The sequence below is a fragment of the Mixophyes fleayi genome, chromosome 5 (assembly GCF_038048845.1).
Source record: "Mixophyes fleayi isolate aMixFle1 chromosome 5, aMixFle1.hap1, whole genome shotgun sequence".
Taxonomy (NCBI): Eukaryota; Metazoa; Chordata; class Amphibia; order Anura; family Limnodynastidae; genus Mixophyes; species Mixophyes fleayi.
In genome coordinates, this window is record NC_134406.1 from 88840118 (window position 1) to 88859036 (window position 18919).

The following is an 18919-nucleotide window of genomic DNA, read 5'->3' on the forward strand; positions in this document are numbered from 1 at the left end:
CCAGTCTCACCATTAGAATATTGGTCAACTTGTCTCACTTTAGATAAATAATTTCATGAGCATAAAAATAAATGTAATAAAATAATTTAATGCACCAGGCAGACATACTCTGTTTCCAGTGTGACCCTGGGACATTGCTATAAAGTGTCTGAGCCTCATAAAACAGTGGCCTTGGCGGTCTACGTGCCATCATAAGTTCATACCCACCACAATTTTTGCTTCATCACCAGCCGATATCAAATATAATCAGACACATTATTTTGAATAATATATACAGCTATCATATCCTAATTTTCCAAATCATTTAATTGCCTTGATAAACTTGTTAGGGAACTTTATTATGTTGGTAGTTTAAGACAACTTTTCTCCTCTCCGATGCTGCTGTACCCCATAGCAGTCACATGGACTACAGTTACGCTCTTGCACTGACCGGATACGTCAACATAAATATATTACATAGACCTGCAGGCAATTGAGCCAGTATTTAGAACCTTGCACCAAATAACCTGCTGTCCTCCTCAGTTAGCCATTGCAACCACCTTGAAATCACTCACTACAGACATATTTATCCTTCAGTTAAAGGTCTACTACATGACAAAATGAGATATGAAGCATGAAGTTAGAACAAAGTGTTCATTGTTAACCTGACATTCCACTACAGATCCATGCACCCAACTGTCCTGATTTCAGGGAGATCGTGACGATTTTAGGACTCTGTCCTGCCAGCAGGCATGTTTGTCCCACGAGTGGGAATGTTGGTCCATTACAGACAGCAGAGGCTTCTCCCACATCTTTGGTCTGTATGGTATCTGATACAGGTCAAAAGACTGATAATTCAATAACTTGAGCTCTGTAACATCACTGGCTTTACCCCTGTTTATGTATGAATCAACCAACCCATACAGTGCATTTCTGCACAGCAAGACTACCAAGCTGTCAGGTACTCTGTGTGGTGGGAAAGCAGTTTCCTTATCATATGACAACCTGCTGCAGAAAGGTGATATAAGTCCGTCATGCTCTATGTATAAACACTTCTGTTATTCATGTGTATCATTCAGATTACTAGTACACAGCCTTGTTATGTATACTTAATGACTTAACTTGCTCTTTAACAAAAAGGAACATACAACTTATCATATAAACCCATGACAATACAAAATACCATATATTTTGTCCATTAGACATGTTTACGCTCTTAGGGTGCAAAAGCAAAAATAAAACATTTTTGTCCTCCTAGTAATCCACCCTGTAAAACATTGCCACCATTAACAAGTGTGGGGGCAATACCGCTCTACCCGAGACTGCTCTAGTATTCCAATAAGTTACTTTAAGAAACAACAATGGCCATATCTTTCCTATTAATGTAGAACTAAAAATGATTAAGGGTATTTTATACAGAGAATGAAAAACTCCATGGAATTTCCCAACAAATTCACCTAATCCCATGCCTGGGTCTACAATGGTGAGGCTATGGGGAAACTCATCCCTGCTGGCACCTGCAGTTCCAAAATGCTCTAAGGCTTGGCCTGCAATATGATAACCTGCTAGAGACAGGAGATGCCCATGTGGCTTTTCCAATCATCTGCATCAGCAACATGGATTTGTACGAGTCCCTTGGGACCTCGCACTTCTGTTAAATGATGATTTCAGAAAACTGTGTTGAGCTGATCCACTGAATCAAAATAGAAAGACAGGAAAATTGCTTTAAATTGTAACTGACTTATGTAGGAATATATGTAGCTGTTCCAGCACTATAGATGTTGGATCACTAGTATAGTATTTTATTGCACATTTCTATTACAAGCGCAGTCTTGTATAGGATACATAAAGGATAGATGTCAAACACAAAGTATGAAGAAGCTTTACTTACTATTCTAAAACTAGAATGATCTCCGTAGCAGTTTCGTACACCTCGTGTAGCTTGATGACCCAAAGGTTGTCTCTTGCCAACTCCAACACTGCAATCTCATGAAGTATTTCCACTCGGCAATCCTGTCCCTTCCGTCGTTTTCTCATGATCTTTGCAGCAAACTCTTTCTCAGTGTCTTTTTCAATACACTTCCGGACCACAGCAAACTTTCCTCTGAGAAGTAGAAGGAAAAAGAAAAAAAGTTTTAAATAAATTGATTGATCCATTCTATCAGGAATTGTAAGCAAAGCAGATATACCCTGAAAGGAGGCTTCCATGTTCCAGACTCAAACACCATTCTTTACAGAAAGCAATGTTTGAATATGGACTTAAAATCATGCTGGGGGCTCTAAATTATATTTTCTCTATTAATGTAAATTGCTTTGCTTCAAATGTTTAACAGCTTACTTTTTCAACTCAAGTTGATGACCTGGAAAAAACTGCTGCAGAAACTTAGCAGTATTCATTGGCAACTAAAATTATTTCCAGAGTAAATATAGCTATCCAAGCAGATAAAAACAAACAAAAAAACAAAACAAAATACTAGCAGAGTAGAGCCATCAACATGCCGTGCCAATCAATAAGTCTTCAGGATAATCTATCAATGATCGCTGTGTTCATTATAGATCTGGAAGACCGTTTAGACAAGAGGTGTTTTGTTTTACTAAACAAAACAAAGAGGATTTATTATTTATGATACAGAAGGAGCCACATGAAGACTGAGAATAAACATACCTATGGCACATCTGGACAGATAAATCCATACTTCTTTCAGTATAAAGGACATATTAATCTATGGCAATCATCCTAAAAGGTTGTTCTAAAGAACCACAAAAACGGTTTAATGTACTGACAAATGCCTTATTTTTTTGAATGATTATGAAACCTTTTATCCAAAATTTTGTTACCTTATTTTGGACAAGCATTCTATCTGCTCGTGTACCTTGCATAAATCTAGCAAAAAGTCACACAGCAGACTGTATGCAAGACAATCACTAAGCAGCAGCAATTATTTACTATTACCAAGGCTCTAGATTCAGGTAGTTTCAAGTAGAGTTTAAATCATCAAGAAAGTGGCAATTAAACATGCACTGCAGAGTTGAGAAAGTACAATTTAGAATTAGGAGAACTTATTACAGACCCAAAAAAACTGCAGGTGATAATAAAATAATAGAACGTTATATCTGTGACATATCAAAAGACTTGTAGAGATGGATAGAAAAACAGCCATAGAAACGGGCAAATGTAAACATCCTTTTGTCTGGCACATTTCAGAAGCATGAAGTCATGCTTTGACATAAAGAGCTGGGCATTCAACAGACTAAAATGCATTGTATGCTGACCTACTTCTATGCAAGTAGATATACAAACACTGATTAACGCAATCAGATTGCATGCTTGAAAGGATGGAGCTCACTGGCAAAGTTTAAAGCCGTATGGTTGCCAGGTCCTCACTAGTGAAGCTTTTGATTTTCAAATGCTGGAGTCAAGGACTACAAAGTACATGCATGTATACACGTGATTTATGGATCTAATTTTGTGCAGGCTTTCTTCAGCTTATGAAAGGCAGGCTTTCTTCAGTTTATGAATGCAATTATTAATGATATATTGACTGGAAAGAAACTTACTTTTACCAAGAAGGCTCCAGATAGGCAAATATGAAACTCCAAATAATATTCAGGAGGTGTTACATGACCTATATGGTAATATAGGCAAAACAGCAAGGGGGACCAAGCCTAAATCATTGGACTAAATTATGGACTTATGATTTGTCCATTGTTTCCCCTGTTATCCTCACACATTGGAGACAGCTACCAGGTGTCATTTAGGAACAGAAAGTGCAAAAATACTCTTGTGATGTCATCTGACTTAATGGGTAAGTGCATGGATTTCCAGGCCAAGATAGCAGCACCCAGGGAAATGCAAATGTTTGCACATTCCATATGGAGACATTGGAAGGACCAGCGGTGTTTCTCAGCAAATGCAGATTAGGTGCACGAGATTTTACAAGAATATATAAATGAGATAAAGGGATGGAAAGGCCACAGTTGCATGGATGTGTCAAGCTTTGTGCAATGGTATACAGCCTTTAGATCTATGAACCAGATTTGAATTTTGTGGGATCTTGGTGGATTGGGTTTCATCCTATACTTTAAAAGCTGTATTTTGCACTGCCAGACAAATTTCTTGAAATGGACCATGAAGTGGGCATACACCTTGAAAAATCTTAGGGCAATGACACTTTGTTAGGCAGACTAATCAGGAGGATACAGCTAAATATAAGAAAAAGAAAAAAGACATGACCCCCTTAATCACAAACCATGTTTAAATTCTACTAAAAAAAAAGTTACCTTTTATAATTCTTCTACGAATTTGCCTATTAAACAGATTCCCATTCCTACCAGACATTTCTTTTCTTGGACTACACATCCAGTAATTAAAAGAAAACCGGAAGAGACAGGCATAGGTGACAAACATGATGCAGAAAGGTGGATAAAAAAAAAAAAAAGGAATCGGTTTAAACCATGCTAAACACGTCAAGCGTTTCAAACAAAACTGTTTGTTTAAAGCAGTTTGTTAAACAAAACTGCATTTGACCCTCACAATTCATGCCCTTGGGACAACCCACCTCCCTATTAACTACCTCCAGTGTAGCACTTCAGCGAAAGGGCATCCATATTACTGAAGAGCTGCTGTATCTAATATCAGTGCAGGGAGAGTCTACAGCTCGCTGGAACACTGGAACCAGCCTTAGGATTCAAACTGCTAGGACTTAATCAGTTGGATGTGACGTCCAATCAGGTGCTGTATGCACTACATACCTCCTATCCAGACGATTTAATATTACCCGGTCATTCCAATTTAAAATCTATCTGCTCTGAAAAAATCTCAATGTTTTTTTCAGGTAATGTTTGGGATCTTAGGTGAGAAACTGTCCATAAAAGTATTTGTGGGTAGTCATTAAACACATAGGGTAGTTCCAAAGTGGGCAACAAATTAAAATGATACACTGGATAAATCGGGACTTATTAGTGGAAATATTATGCTGAACAGCATAAATTGTGCAAGGATGTATATACCAAATACGATTAGGAAAGCAGAAGGATGGCATAGAAGTTACCTTATGGTCCTTTTTTTTAAAAAACAAAAAACAAAACAATGGGCAGCCTGGGACATTGGTTTCAATACTTAAAGTTTTACTTTATTTCCAGTACCGTGTAATAAACCATTAGGATATCATTCTGTTTCAGAATAAAATACATGAGCAGCAAATCAACACTCCTGGAGTGATAACACCCTATATTACGTAATGGAGAGCAGCTTAATGAAGACACTGACTGACAGCTCTAATTACATGTGGATGAGCTTACAGCAAGCCCTGTGCCAGCCTGAACAAATGGAAACTAATGTTCATGCACTCATTACAAATTGTTACAATGCTACACTACCATCTGTTCATTAAGAAGCAAAGAGGAGTCACTAATATTAACAGAGGAAGGAAACAGATTCTTCATTTTTCTAACAGCCAGAAGAAATTCTTATATTCTAAGAAAAATTAATGTTGTGGATATATGTTGTAGAATAACCTTAATGAAGCAAATCTACATTTAATTTAGTAAGTACTATACAAGTCATACGGATACATATACACAGACAGCGCTAATATCTGAGAATGTGATCCCAAAATGATCACCAGACGATATGCCAATCTGAAATTGATGTGATGGTTACCTGAAAATCTAGTCCAATTTCAGTATGGAAACAACTGACTGTGCCAAACAGACAGACCGCATGTGGAAAATAGGAGCCAAAGTACATCCAAGAGGCATTTCTGCCAATCAGACAGGTAGTCATGCTCCAGAGAACCTGCCTTACGTTTGGCTGTTGCCTTTATTTAATTTTTAAGTTGACAGCGGTTAGCATTTTACTTGTATTTGGAAATAATTGTTCTGACCTCAACCCTTCCCTACCACTCCCCCCCCCCCCCCCCCAAGATATCTTCATTAGCAAAAACACAAAACATTCCCCTAACCCCAAACCCTAAGTGAAAAACACGCAGTCCAGTAAGTGCTGAAGACTGACTCTTTGTGATGCATATACTAACTTAAAATTGTTGCCATTTTCCAATTGATACTGGAAGAATCTATTCATGCACACATGATACTGCGTCTCACTGCACCAGCAGAGTAAATTCAGTCTCAAAGTGGAGAGAAGGCTGAAGTGATTTGTCTTGCATCTCCTTCAATATGCGAATAGCTATAATTAATCAAAGATTAAAAAAAAAAAAAAAAAGTTGTTTATAGTGAACTGCCATAATTCTGTGAAAGTCTGTTCCACATCCTTGCTCAACTGCTGTTAAATTATTGTTTTTTTTTATTTTGGTAGAGAAGTTTAAGTAGACATTGCAGAACAATTCCATTTTTATAGAACATTTGCTTTCAACAGATAATTCCGGTTTTGGTAGGCGTCAAGACAACTACCTGTCAGCAAAAGTAAAGGCTGCACAACGGATGTAAATCAGTAAAAAAGATTCAACCTCATCACTGTCATGTTAGAGGACTTGCATATATAGGGGGGGGGGGGGGGGGGGCGGGGGTCACCTTTCAACAAGCAAGTAGTGTGTTCTCACTTCCCACAAAGCATATTTGAAAGCTGTGTAATCTTTATAAATGCCCCTTATGTGGTTTTCCTAACAAGTCATTTTTCATTTTCAATGCTCTACATGTGACCAATTTTCATATTAATGTAATCACAGAAGAGCACCCTTATATTAGACCTGTAGTGACCTCACCGTATATTAGACCTGTAATGACCTCACCACTCTTTCCAGCACACAACTGCACCTTGACAATTAGAACCAAAATCAAATGCAGTGATCATACACTTCACTAAATGTCACACTTAGATCCAGTGATCTGGTACAGCCAATGTAACATTATTACCTGAGAATTGTTCTGTATACAGGTTTTTGTATAGTGTATATACTCCCCTTCCCTCACCAAAATACACACCAGCGAGCTCCCCCACTGAACACTACACCTGCTGGGAACAATTACAATCATTTCCCAGTAGTTAGGTCTTCCACAACCTTACTTCAACATTATTAATAACAAAAGTATTAACACTTTTCATTATCATTAATACTGCAGCCCGAAATCTCCTACTAGAAACCTCCATGTTCACCGGGAATGTTCGGTGTCAATGGTCCCCATGCATGGTAATAGCATTCAATATTTAGCAATGCTGAATCCTGTGCGAGAAAGAGCTAAGTGCCTGTACCAATTCTAAAGGCTTCCAGTGGCGAGGTGGTTGTCTATGTATATTTACTATTACTAGTTATTTTAAATAAATCAAATAGAAAATACAGATGTTTTCATAAAAATGTCACATTAGAAGATTCAGAAAACAATTGACAAGTGAAAATGCACATAAACAATTCGGTTAAGCTGTCCTGTAAATCTAATCATTTACTTACAGCACACCAGCATTCACGAGGGCATAATAATGTGTTACATGGTATTTCACATATAACTATACAGAGATAAAAACAGTAAAGAGGTCTATACGGGTGAACGTGGGAGTTCCTGTAATACGCCAGCCATACCAGCAGTAAATTTCTCCCTCTAGAGTCTAGAAGCAGCTCTAGTTTTGTGCAACCGTTGGAAACACTTTTCAAAAAAAAATACACAAACATTTGCACAGGCCTATGGAATGGCAATACTTTCTCGCAGAACAAGAATGGCCCGTTTTACCGCTTCTCTAATGAACATTCCTTAAAAATTTGTTTTGGTCTCAACTGAGAGTCAGGAAAACAAAAAAAACAAAAACTTTCAAGTGTGAATCACTGGTGGGGGACATCACTGCAATTAAAAAGACCAATTATTTAACTTGCTGCATTATGTGTGCATATAGGAATGTATATTGCCCTGGACCCCTGGATCAAAGACCTCATGCACCATGTAGGTTACCTAAGCAAACACATACACAGGGTGGCATCCTCGTAAAATTCAAATATACAATAGCTAGGCACGCTATTGCATAACCACCAATTTCTGCCAGAGGATGTGAGTCAGACTCCAGGAAGGTTGAAGTAAGTATATTATCTTTATAAACAGCTAACCACATACAGCAACGTATTAAATAACATTCACAGCTTGTGGAACCCAAATACTTCCAACAAACCTGTGGCCTAGCAGGTTTTAGAACGTACGTTAAATTTAAAAAAGTTCAATTTGCTGTCGGTATCAAAAACATTATGCTAGACACACATGGAACAATATTGCCGAGGTAGATTATAGCTCACATATAGCCCATTTTTCCCCTTGACCGTGACAGTTGGTAACACAGAATTATTGAGACTAGGGCCCTATACCTGCTTCAGTGTACTTGGCAATTACAAGGAGCAACAGGTACAGGCTAAACAAACTTCACGTCACAAATGTGACGTGAAGTTTGTTTCCAAATGACAGAGGCCTTAAGCTAGGTACACACTACACGGTTTTCGTCCCATAATCGGCTCAATCAGCCGACATACGACCGTTCGTTCAAAAGTCGGGTCAGTGTGTGTAGTGACACGATGGTCGAAAGTCTGCCAAAATGAACGATTGTCGCCTCATTTGGTTGGTCGTACCATTTAATATTTTCGTTCCAATCTCGTTTCCATTGTGTAGTGTGTATAAACGTCCGACCGATGTGTAGGAAATTGCAATCATTGCTCAGGACAACATGGCTGTAAAAAGTCGCTAAAGGGACGTCCGCTCTTCCCTTTATCTTCTAAAACAAGGCTAGTGTGTATGCAGTCCATGGACCGAGGGATCGGACCATCGATCGCATGTAAAATCGATCGGCATAAAAAGTTGGTGGAAAATTCTGTAGTGTGTACCCAGCTTTAGTCTTGCAAACATTTGAATGTTACTGTGGTATTTATACCATCAAACTTAAGTAGTCCTGAAGTAGGAAACGCTATTACTACTTAGTCCATTTTGACTTGCTACCAAAACAAGCATTTTGCCATCCAGCTAATAAAGGTAGACTAAGTAATTAAATGATCCCATCCTGTCTGAACAGTTACCTTGGCTATGAAGCCGCAGGTTCCCAGCTAAGTCTGTTGGTGCTCACAGCCTTTAGACTAAGGATGCCAGAGACAATTTTCTAGTCTTTTGATCAGAGGAAAAAAATGGGCCCTTGTTAAAAAACAAACCCAACCCTTGCGAAAAATATTTTTTTTTTAAGCTGCAACAAAACACATCCTTTGTTAAGCCTTTTACAGACCTCACTTGAATCTAGTCAACTCTTCTTTCTGTACAGAAAGATTGACAAACATTCTCTGATAAACTCAAGTTCCTTTTGAAGTCTTGGCTCTATTTCCGCTGCCCGTTATCCATTGACCTCTTGTTCTTTAGAAGACTCCGTCCTCCTTAGATGTTCGTTTTGTATCAATGTTTCATTTCCAGGTTTTGATTTTAATATCTTTCGATCTATCCACTGCCATGTACACCATCGTGTGCTCCATCTTCAAACAAACTATTGTACCTGATGTCAGCTAAACATTTTAAAGAGAATACCAGGGCCAGCAAAGTATATTATGCATTAAAACTGAATTTGTTCAGTAAGTGTTTTTTAATTAGACATTTCCGGTCATTCAGTTCCAAACACGCTGCTGCTGAAGGAATGTTTCAAAAACAAAGATGTACAGAGTGACTGAGCATAATATCTTTCTTATTTAGTTATCACCAGGTGCTTTTGATCCAAAGGAGTTTGTCTAGCGAGACCTAAAGCACATAAACCAGACATGACAACAGGAAATTCTCAGCCAGGAAAACCTCTCAAGTCAGAGCATCATCGTCCTCATTCACCTACTGCACGTCTCCCGGTTCCCCAATTCATCTAAGGACTAAACAAAATAAAGTAAAACTAGACAGCCTGTTCCGTGCAGAGCTGTTTGATGGCGTTAGATTAGTCTGGATAAATCCTTTACACTAAGCATGTTTCCTTGCAGCAGCCTGATCAAAGGCCCGGCATCATAATGGAAAGCATGTGCTCATTGAACATCCATTGATCGGGAAGGTACCCAGACACAGCCCATGCGATCAATGAGAGCTCCCTGCCAGGGGAAATAATAACTCGGGGACATTTCAAAAACGCTGATTTTCTTTCCTATTGGGCAGACAGCTCTATGCTTTCTGCCTGTGTACTGTATATTTTACAGCCTTTGTAATGATTCAGACACTAATCTGCGTACATATTTTACATACCAGTATTACACATGCCCTACACACTCTTACTAACCACAATAGAAATGATTTATACATCTATCACACCCCGGCAACACAGGTGAGCAATGTTTCTACCATTAAACCCAAATAAAAGCAACATTTTTATTTGACGCTGTAAGTGGAATCAACTTAATATTACATATTACTTTGGCGGTGCATCATATAAAGAAAAAAGGCAAGATATATTCATTTGAGTCACTACCACTGCATACCTTGCTAATGTGAATGGGGTTGAGTGTTCTTGTACTATGGGACGCTAACATGTGCCTGTCTCCTAAGCCAAAGGTTGACAGACATTAAGGTTTGATGTCCAGGCAATTAAACATTTTCTTTTATAGTCCGCCAATCCCATTTAATAATTTCACAAGTTGTGAAACCATCATGGAAACATATCATGCAGGCCTAATGAGATGCAAATGTTACAAAGCCCTCAGCCAATCTTTTAGAAAAAGATATAAATTTAGTGGAATTTTAACCGCATAAAGTTACAACATTAGCCATGATATCCTACAAGAGCAAATATGCGATGACTTCGCTTCTGAGTCGTTACCACGTCTATGTAATATTTACCACCTCCATCTAGCTTGCAATAAACCGAAAAGTAATATAAAGCTGTGGAATGTACTTAGTCAACAGCGTTGCCAGCTAGAGGTGAAATATGTTCCTTGTTAGGGAGCTATTTTAAACTTAACGTAATAAAATAAAAAATCAGGAAACTATTTCTTGAATTCTAGAATGACAGCTGATTTAATTCAGCCATGTAGGTGGTGTGCGGGTTTTTGTGTTTTTTTTTAGATTGATGTTCAGGTAGGTGTGGGTAAAGTGATGCATGCTGGGAAGTAGTCAGCATCAGAGCTGAAGTCTGTACAACACAACCCGAAGACATACTGCTGAATTATTTGCAATACCACTTCCTATTTTTTGCCAATTACACCACACATTTGGTGTGACTGTTAAACATTCACATAGTAAGCACAGTGCTTTGTTAGATGCTGTACACCAGTCTGGACAGGTGCCCAACAGCAGAGCTAAACACACAGACCTAACTACATACCAGTTATCAAGGCCTTAATGTAGTATGGCTTCCTTTACGGACAAGATCCAGCTTTACCAAAGCTTAACGGAACCTTATAGAGGTTCCTCAGCCATCATTTACCTTAAGCTTCACAAACAAAAGGTGGTAAAGTAAATGCATTCGGACAGCATGCATAAATTATGATAAACACTCGGTTATAATGCAAGAACAAAAAAAAGGTGCATATAACAAGTTAAAAAGATTAGCTGTCTGTTAATTGGTCACAACATCCTTAGGAAGAACAAACACAGTCAAGTCCTAGCTGCCAATTAACATTCTGTGAAAGTCATTGTTTAACTACAGAGGACAATAACAAAAAGTATATATTTAAACTGGTTTAAGGAGTATTTTACATAGACCATAAACATCTAGTGTCCAGTAAGACTGGGAACCTGTAATTTCTTTACTCTGCTTTCTCATTTCCTGAGAAAAAGGGAACTTTTTCGATTAGTCACAAGAAAAACAGAAGTAGTAGTGATACATGTTTGAGGAAGATTCACATACACATTTGACAGTATCAAAAATGTGAAAGAAAAAAATAATAAAAAAATAACCATTTTTTGGGGCTATGTTCAATTAGTCAGTTTCCAAAGCGAAAATTACCAGTGTGTTTGGGAATTTTTTAGTAACACATACAGGTACAGGTACAGGATTATTTGGAATTCTTGGGACAACCTGGATAAGTGCGTCTCCAAAATACATTTAAAATTAAATTAGGTCTTTCACCACAGTCCCACTAGCAAACCGTATCTCAATAAATTGTTTCGTAGTACTCATCGTTTAATAACTGAACACGGTGATCCTGCCTGTGTATAACAAAATCCTTTTTTGATTTTGGAACCTCGTCTATAATAGTTTTTCAGATAAAGATCCCATACGTGTACATCCATTTCAACACATTAAACGAAATACAGACAAACTGGTGCAGAATTCACAGCTTCGAATACATTTCTAAACCAACATTTAGCACAGGGCTATGGGGCCAATGGAAGATTAACATCTCACAGTAGTAATCACCATCATTACACAGTATGACATTTCAACAGCTCCTGTTTGCTTTGTTAAGGTCAGTGGCTGATGTTGGCAGAGTTGAAGATTTCAGTTCACTTATTACAAAATTAAGATTACTACTCCACATCACCTCCAGCAAACAAGAAAAGTACAGAAATACACCATTGCTAAAAAACACTGAATGACCACTGAGTATACAATAAGCCTGATTCTAATCAGGGGGAGAATTCTGCCACTTTCCAATAATCACACCTATGACAATCTGAACCCTCAATTCTTGGAACACAGACATGGACTCCATAAAACTGGTGTTAGTCTAAACACAATATTCAATGCAAAAGCAGCAGCCTTACCTGCCCAGCTCGTGCCCTGGGGCCATAGTGTAACGACTTGCGAAAGGCTGGGTCTGAATTGGGGTAATCGGATCTCCAAGTAACCCCGGCCTCCCATAACCCTTTTTCTCCTCCTGCTGCTGCTGTCGTCTTACAGTCCGCGGTGTCCTGCAGCATTTATCCATCATTCCATAACTTTCCTCCGGGATCATCCTTGTCACAGTCCAAACCTTTATAAAACAAATAGGAGATAGAAGGTCAGTAACCTATATTAAATGGAGGCTGATTTTTTAACTAAGCAGGTATGTAAAGATACAAAATTAACATTGGCTCAAATACTACTCATCCAGTCACCCATCGGCTCTGTTAATTGGGTAGTTGGGTAGTGTAGAACCTTTAGGAAAGAAATACCCCAAATGTATCAGACGATTGTAATTTTCATAGATGTTTTCCATTCCAACCTAATTATTGCCTTATTCACTCCATGGCTTTTATGAGCAAGTCTGAGTGGCTGTAGCTATGTGCCTAATGCACACACTGTAGTAAAACATAATATATAATTACATTTATATGTGCGCTATAAAGTGCGCAACTGCTGAAACATGTTCAGCACAAAGCACAATGATCATATATTATTAGACGCCTCGGTATTTACATTTTTGTGTTTATTTTTAAAAAGGGGTTTGCATTCAGTTACTTTATCTCCAACACAAAATTTAATTGTATCAACTTTTTTTGCAGATTAACCAGGGGGTTAGGATAAAACATACCACTGTCTGCTCGCCGGCTTCTCGGTGATCCGGTTGCTGAATGACTCCCCCGCTGGCTGCAGTCGCCCTGTACAGAGAGCCCAGCGGACACACACCACTTACAGACATACACAAGACCAATAGCTTCACCGACTAAGGGAGAGCTGCCGAGCTTCACAATCCGGGTTTTAAAGTGGACACGCCCACAATGTAAGCAACGCCCCACCCATTAGAAGATTTCGCTACCCAGGCAAGCGGGAGAAGGCGGGGCCTTAGCTGTCAATCAAATTAAAAGCATAGATCCCGCAGACGATACGTAACCTGGTCCTCTCGTACTATGGTTGCGCGCTAGAGGGCGCTGTAGGACACAATCGAGCAAGGCTGAGCTATATGTGAGAAGCACAGGGCTGTGCTCTACTATGAGCCGTGCATAGGGCAACACACAAGTCGGGGGGCGCAATAGAAATGGTTTTATGTTAATATTAGTTACCCTTTTATTTAATTTGTTGGGGGGTTTAGTTTTTGCTAAGTGGTCTTTACTACAACCGTTTATTTGTAATTTTAACACACACACACACACATATATATATATATATATATATATATATATATATATATATATATATATATATATATATTAATGGAGAGAGAGAGATTTGGTAGAGGACCATGCAAATTACAAATTATTTAGGTAGTATTGCATTTACTTTGATTTTCTAGGACAGAGCGAACTCCTTACTGACCCGAGAGATAGTAATAGTGAATTGAATTGGATAATGTTTGTGAAAATATTATCATATTTGTCTACATTTGAAAACGATTTTCAGGGAGCTCTGGGTGGCATGTTCTGGGCAAATGGGGAGATTTGAGTGGCATTTGATCTGCGTGTTAGGAGGTCTGAATGGCATATGGGGGAGTTTTGGATGTGGGAGCTGAGGGTTTGTGGGTGTATGAGGGCATGTGTGGCATTTTGTGGGAAAAGGAGGTCTAACTGCATGTGGGTCAATTTTACAGCAAATAACGGACATGTTGGGGCATTTTGGCTAGTTTGGGGGCTTTCATCCATGAAACTAAGGTTAATGTGCAGAGCTTTTGAAGGTTGGAGAATCACACATGCAGACCTCTGAATACATTGGTTGCCAATTACTGCCACACAGCACCACACCTGAAGCACCCAAAAAACACATCTTTACTCAACTCAGACAGTCTTGAAAACACTTCACTATACACTGTATATAAGCAATGCTGGTTGATAGATAGAGGGTATTATTTGAACAAAAATCCCCTACATGTCTTTTACATTTAACAATGTCAAAAAATGTCAGCAAAGATGGATATATCCTTTACAAACATATTATGTACATGGGAATATGCATAGTAAAATACAAATAAATGACCTGCATGTAACTGTTAGTTATAAATGCTTAACTAAAGCTGTTGGCTTCCTCTCCTTTTAACATTTCTCCTGTTGGCAACGGCAACTGTAGACTGGGATCAGGACAGTATAAATTAAGCTGTGTCCTTCTCTTGCAGCATGATTGATTACTGAGACTGTCCATCAATCGATCACTCTGCAGGAGATTGGCCTAATATGATATAAACTGTCCCAATGCCTGTCTACAGGTTTTCCTGATAACCAGGAGCAAAATGAAGAGATGAAACAGCTGTTAACAGTGATGGATCAGCAGCGATACTTTACAATGAATTAAAGGAAATATAGTGATTTTTATTTTATTATGCATCCTATTACATAGATTATACATTGGCAATACGGTTGTTCACTTTTGGACTTCAACGCCTCTTTATGTATGAGCCCCTTTTATTTAGCAAATGAGATTCCACATGTTAATTACAGCCAGGATGAAGAATGCTCTATATATTTCTAGAAGCCACTGCAGCTCATAGTGGCAGAACAAATCAATTCATCCCCTCTAATCAATAGAATGAAATAGAGCATTTATACTGCTACGTGGGGGGATGGGGTAACTACAGGAAGAGGGAGGTTTCCTAAACTGAAGTCAAGATAGCCTTTAAGAAATTTAAGCACACAGTTAAACTGACTAGATCATAGTAGTTGTAAACCATTTTTAAAGCTGTCAAAAATTTGTAAATGGAATGATAGATATTTTTATAAAGACAGATCATGTGATTTTAATCCTGAAATACAATTAGGAATACTTACTGCAGTTTTGAATTTTACTGAGTTAATTAGTCTTTCTGACCCAGAGCACCATTTCAGTGTGGTTTAATGTTGTATTGACATTCAGTATGTCACTGCCAGCCCTGCTAATTTACAATTAGCTTCAAACACACATCTGCACTGATTGCAGTTCAAAAAGTATTCTCAGGCAAATCAATCTCAGTCGTGCAATACATTCTCATTCAATAACTATAACGGATGTAAATAATATGATAAAAGCTCTCTATTGCATAATACAGATATTTTTTAAATTTTTTTAAAGATAGTAACTCTCAAACTGCTTAGAATTGTAAACCTTTGTGGCAGTGGCGGAACTACCATTGTTGCGGCAGGTGCCATGCACTGGGGTCCATGAAGATAATGGGGTCTGCTGCATGACAGATGCAGAGGGTCAGGGGTCCTAGGACCGTCCTCCCCGCCTCCCTGCACCAGGACTCACAGCTCGCAAGTTCCGCCTCTGCTTTGTGGAATTTACCTTGTTACAATGTCTTAGATTTTGTATATTCAGATTATGTGCTCACATTTTTCAAATGTATTTGATTGCTCTTTGACATACATGTTGCGTCCGCATCAGTTCAATACATGCGAGCAAAGGTGACTCCCTCATTGACCAGTTTGAAATTGTTATTTTAAGTGGCTAATAATTTTGTGATCGCATCATATATAATGCAATACCACTAACCAACTCCCTATTAGCAAAAGCTAGGATTGTACAAATGATGTAGGTATAGTTTTAAAATAAGCAACATTTTTAACACCAGTTATTTAATCCAAAAAACAGATTAGTTAATTTGGAAAAGCACAGTAAACATGATGACAAATCAATGTTTCCCAGGAGGTGAAGGTCTTGTTAGAGGGCATCTGAATGCAATATCATAACATGAAAGTTTGAGTACACATTCCCTGCTTTATTGTGGCTTCAAAAATGATGGATGGCCTTTTTGTAACATTTGCAACATTTTCCTCCTCACCCTGTGGATTTTACAGTGTTGAGCAACCCATTTTTGCCAAGCTACAGAAACCCTTGAGAATTTGGTGGATATTTCACCCAATATTATTATTATTTTTATTATTATTTTTGAAAAATACAATTTTATTGAGTTTTACAAAAGTAATTTAAAGTAATACAGTTTTTGCATTGGAGACAATTAACATTGTAACAAAGTGGTATGAAGAAGACAACACATGTGAAAGAATAAAAAGGCATATTCTAGTAACCAGATATGCTCCTGACATTGTAACTTGCAAATAGGGGAAGACAGACAAAAGGGGGGGGTTGAAGAGAAATGAGTGGAACAGGGGGAAATGTATGTTAATATTATGCAGGTATTTCTAGGAGGGGCAAAAAGACAGAGTTGAGTTGGAAATGTATTTGCGGGGAGATTGCATAGAAGAGGTTGAGAAGCAAGTCACCTGTGAAGCGTGGTGGATAGAACTAAGTTACCCTTTGGATGTCAAACGTTGTTTAGTGGCAGCTCAGCCTTGTAATAATTCGTCCAGGGAGTGCATGTATTGCAAAAGTTCACTGGCAACACGCCAGTGAAGGTGGCAGTAATGCTTTATTATTATTATCGTAGATTTGTAAGGCGCCACAGTGCTCTGCAACGCCATACAATAGGGAAAACAACACATACGTAAAACAAAGGGTATGGAGGACCCTACTCATTAGAGAGCTTACATTCTAAGTGGTAGAGGGCATAGCTAGGCTTAGAAGACTGGGTAGATATTAGAGAGTTGAAGAATGTTTATTTTGAAATTGAAAGGGCATTGCTGTAAGATGAAACAATGAATTTATAGTGTAGGAAATCGGGAAAGAGACTACCTCCATCGGCGCTCTGCCTTGCGGGAGCACTTTTGCAGGTAGCAGGTCTGTTTATTGTACCATGGTTGGGGTTTGAATCATCGGAGACTCTATGTGGTAGCTGGAGCTGCATAGTCTAAGGATGAAGTGAGTATTTTATTGTAGAAAGAATTGGCCTGATTAGGGCAGGACAATGCAGACATAGGAGAAAATAGTTGTTTTAGTAAAGATGCGAAGTGGATTGGGTTAAGAGTACTTAGGTGTCATTGTGTACGTGTGGATTTGGGGTGCAGGGGAGAGGGCATGAGGTAAGGTGAGGCTGAAGGAAAGGAGGTTGTGGTCGGAGAGTGGGAATGCTAAATTGGTGAAACTAGAGATGAAGCAGTAGTGGGAGAAGACCAGGTCAAGGGAGTGTCCATAATATTGCTGGGAGATGAGGTCCACTGGGAGAGATCAAAGGAGGAAGTAAGTGAAAGAAGTTTAGTAATAGGAGAGAAAGTGGGATTATCAATGGGAATGTTGAAATTGCCTAGAATGAGAGTAGTGTTGAAGTTTAATAATTGGGCAAAAATGGTAATCAATAATTTCTGTACACTACAGTCAGTTGATAAGCAACCTAATCATAATCTTAGCAACATATAAATATGATTACTCTATTTCTTTTATTTAATATAAAATATAATGTGGTGAAGAAGCCAATTAATGTTTCCAACATATTAATTACATTGAGTTTGGTCTCATTCTGTTCGCAACTGCATGAGAATGTTTCTGGTAGTATTTATGAAGCGTTCGCACATATGAATGGTAGGTCTAATTAGTACTACTTTTCATACACCAAATAGCAACTCCAGAGATGTTTATACAGGTCTAGAGGCGGGAGCCTGAGGAAGGACACCTGGCCACACATGGTAAGATGACCCCTACCTCAAGAAACAATGACCAGATGAATCAACCAATGGGGTGTCGAGTTCTTGGGAGGTCATGACCCATTAACCTATATATGTGGACCTTAATGCTGTAACTGTGTTTCTGTGTGATGTCATTGCTTTTTATGACTGCACAGTGTATAAATTGTTCACCTATGGCTTTGAAAACCAGAGCGTTCTGATAGAAGCTTGTTGTTGGTGCCAATCTTGCAGGCATATGCATGCAATACTTTACCCTATAATATATTTTGCCAATAAAACTTGTGTTTTGGAACCACAGTGATCGCATCGGAGAATCTTAATTGCATACGATACATACGGACGTCCGTATGTATCGTATGCATAGGCAGGTCAAAGGATAGGTAATAAGTAAGCCAGGCTGCAAAGTTGTCAAGGAATTGGGAAACTGGACCTGGGGGGCAATAAATGACAGGAACACGAAGGTGGAGAACATAAAACAGACTGATAGTGTGGACTTCTAAAAAAATCTCCCATGGCTCCCAACTAACGAAACAAATTTCATCCACTATGGAATTCTCAGGTCAGGAAGATCTAGGGTAAATGTATCAGCTGAGAGATTCTGGTGAATTTGAAAAGTGGAGATGTTGCATATAGCAACCAATCAGATTCTATTTATTTA

At 38.5% G+C, this 18919-nt stretch overlaps 1 protein-coding gene across 1 annotated transcript in view; it reads right to left on the minus strand.

Moving 5' to 3' along the window:
- Positions 1–13524, minus strand: part of STK17A (serine/threonine kinase 17a) — a 29198-nt gene extending 15674 nt beyond the window's left edge. Inside the window, exons 1-3 of the mRNA XM_075212533.1 lie at positions 13374–13524; positions 12625–12833; positions 1871–2083 (exon numbers count right to left, since the gene is read on the minus strand). Of these exons, the coding sequence (XP_075068634.1) occupies positions 1871–2083; positions 12625–12833; positions 13374–13481 (530 nt within the window). The 5' untranslated portion in view covers positions 13482–13524. The remainder of the gene's footprint in view (positions 1–1870; positions 2084–12624; positions 12834–13373) is intronic.
- Positions 13525–18919: the final 5395 nt, after the last annotated feature.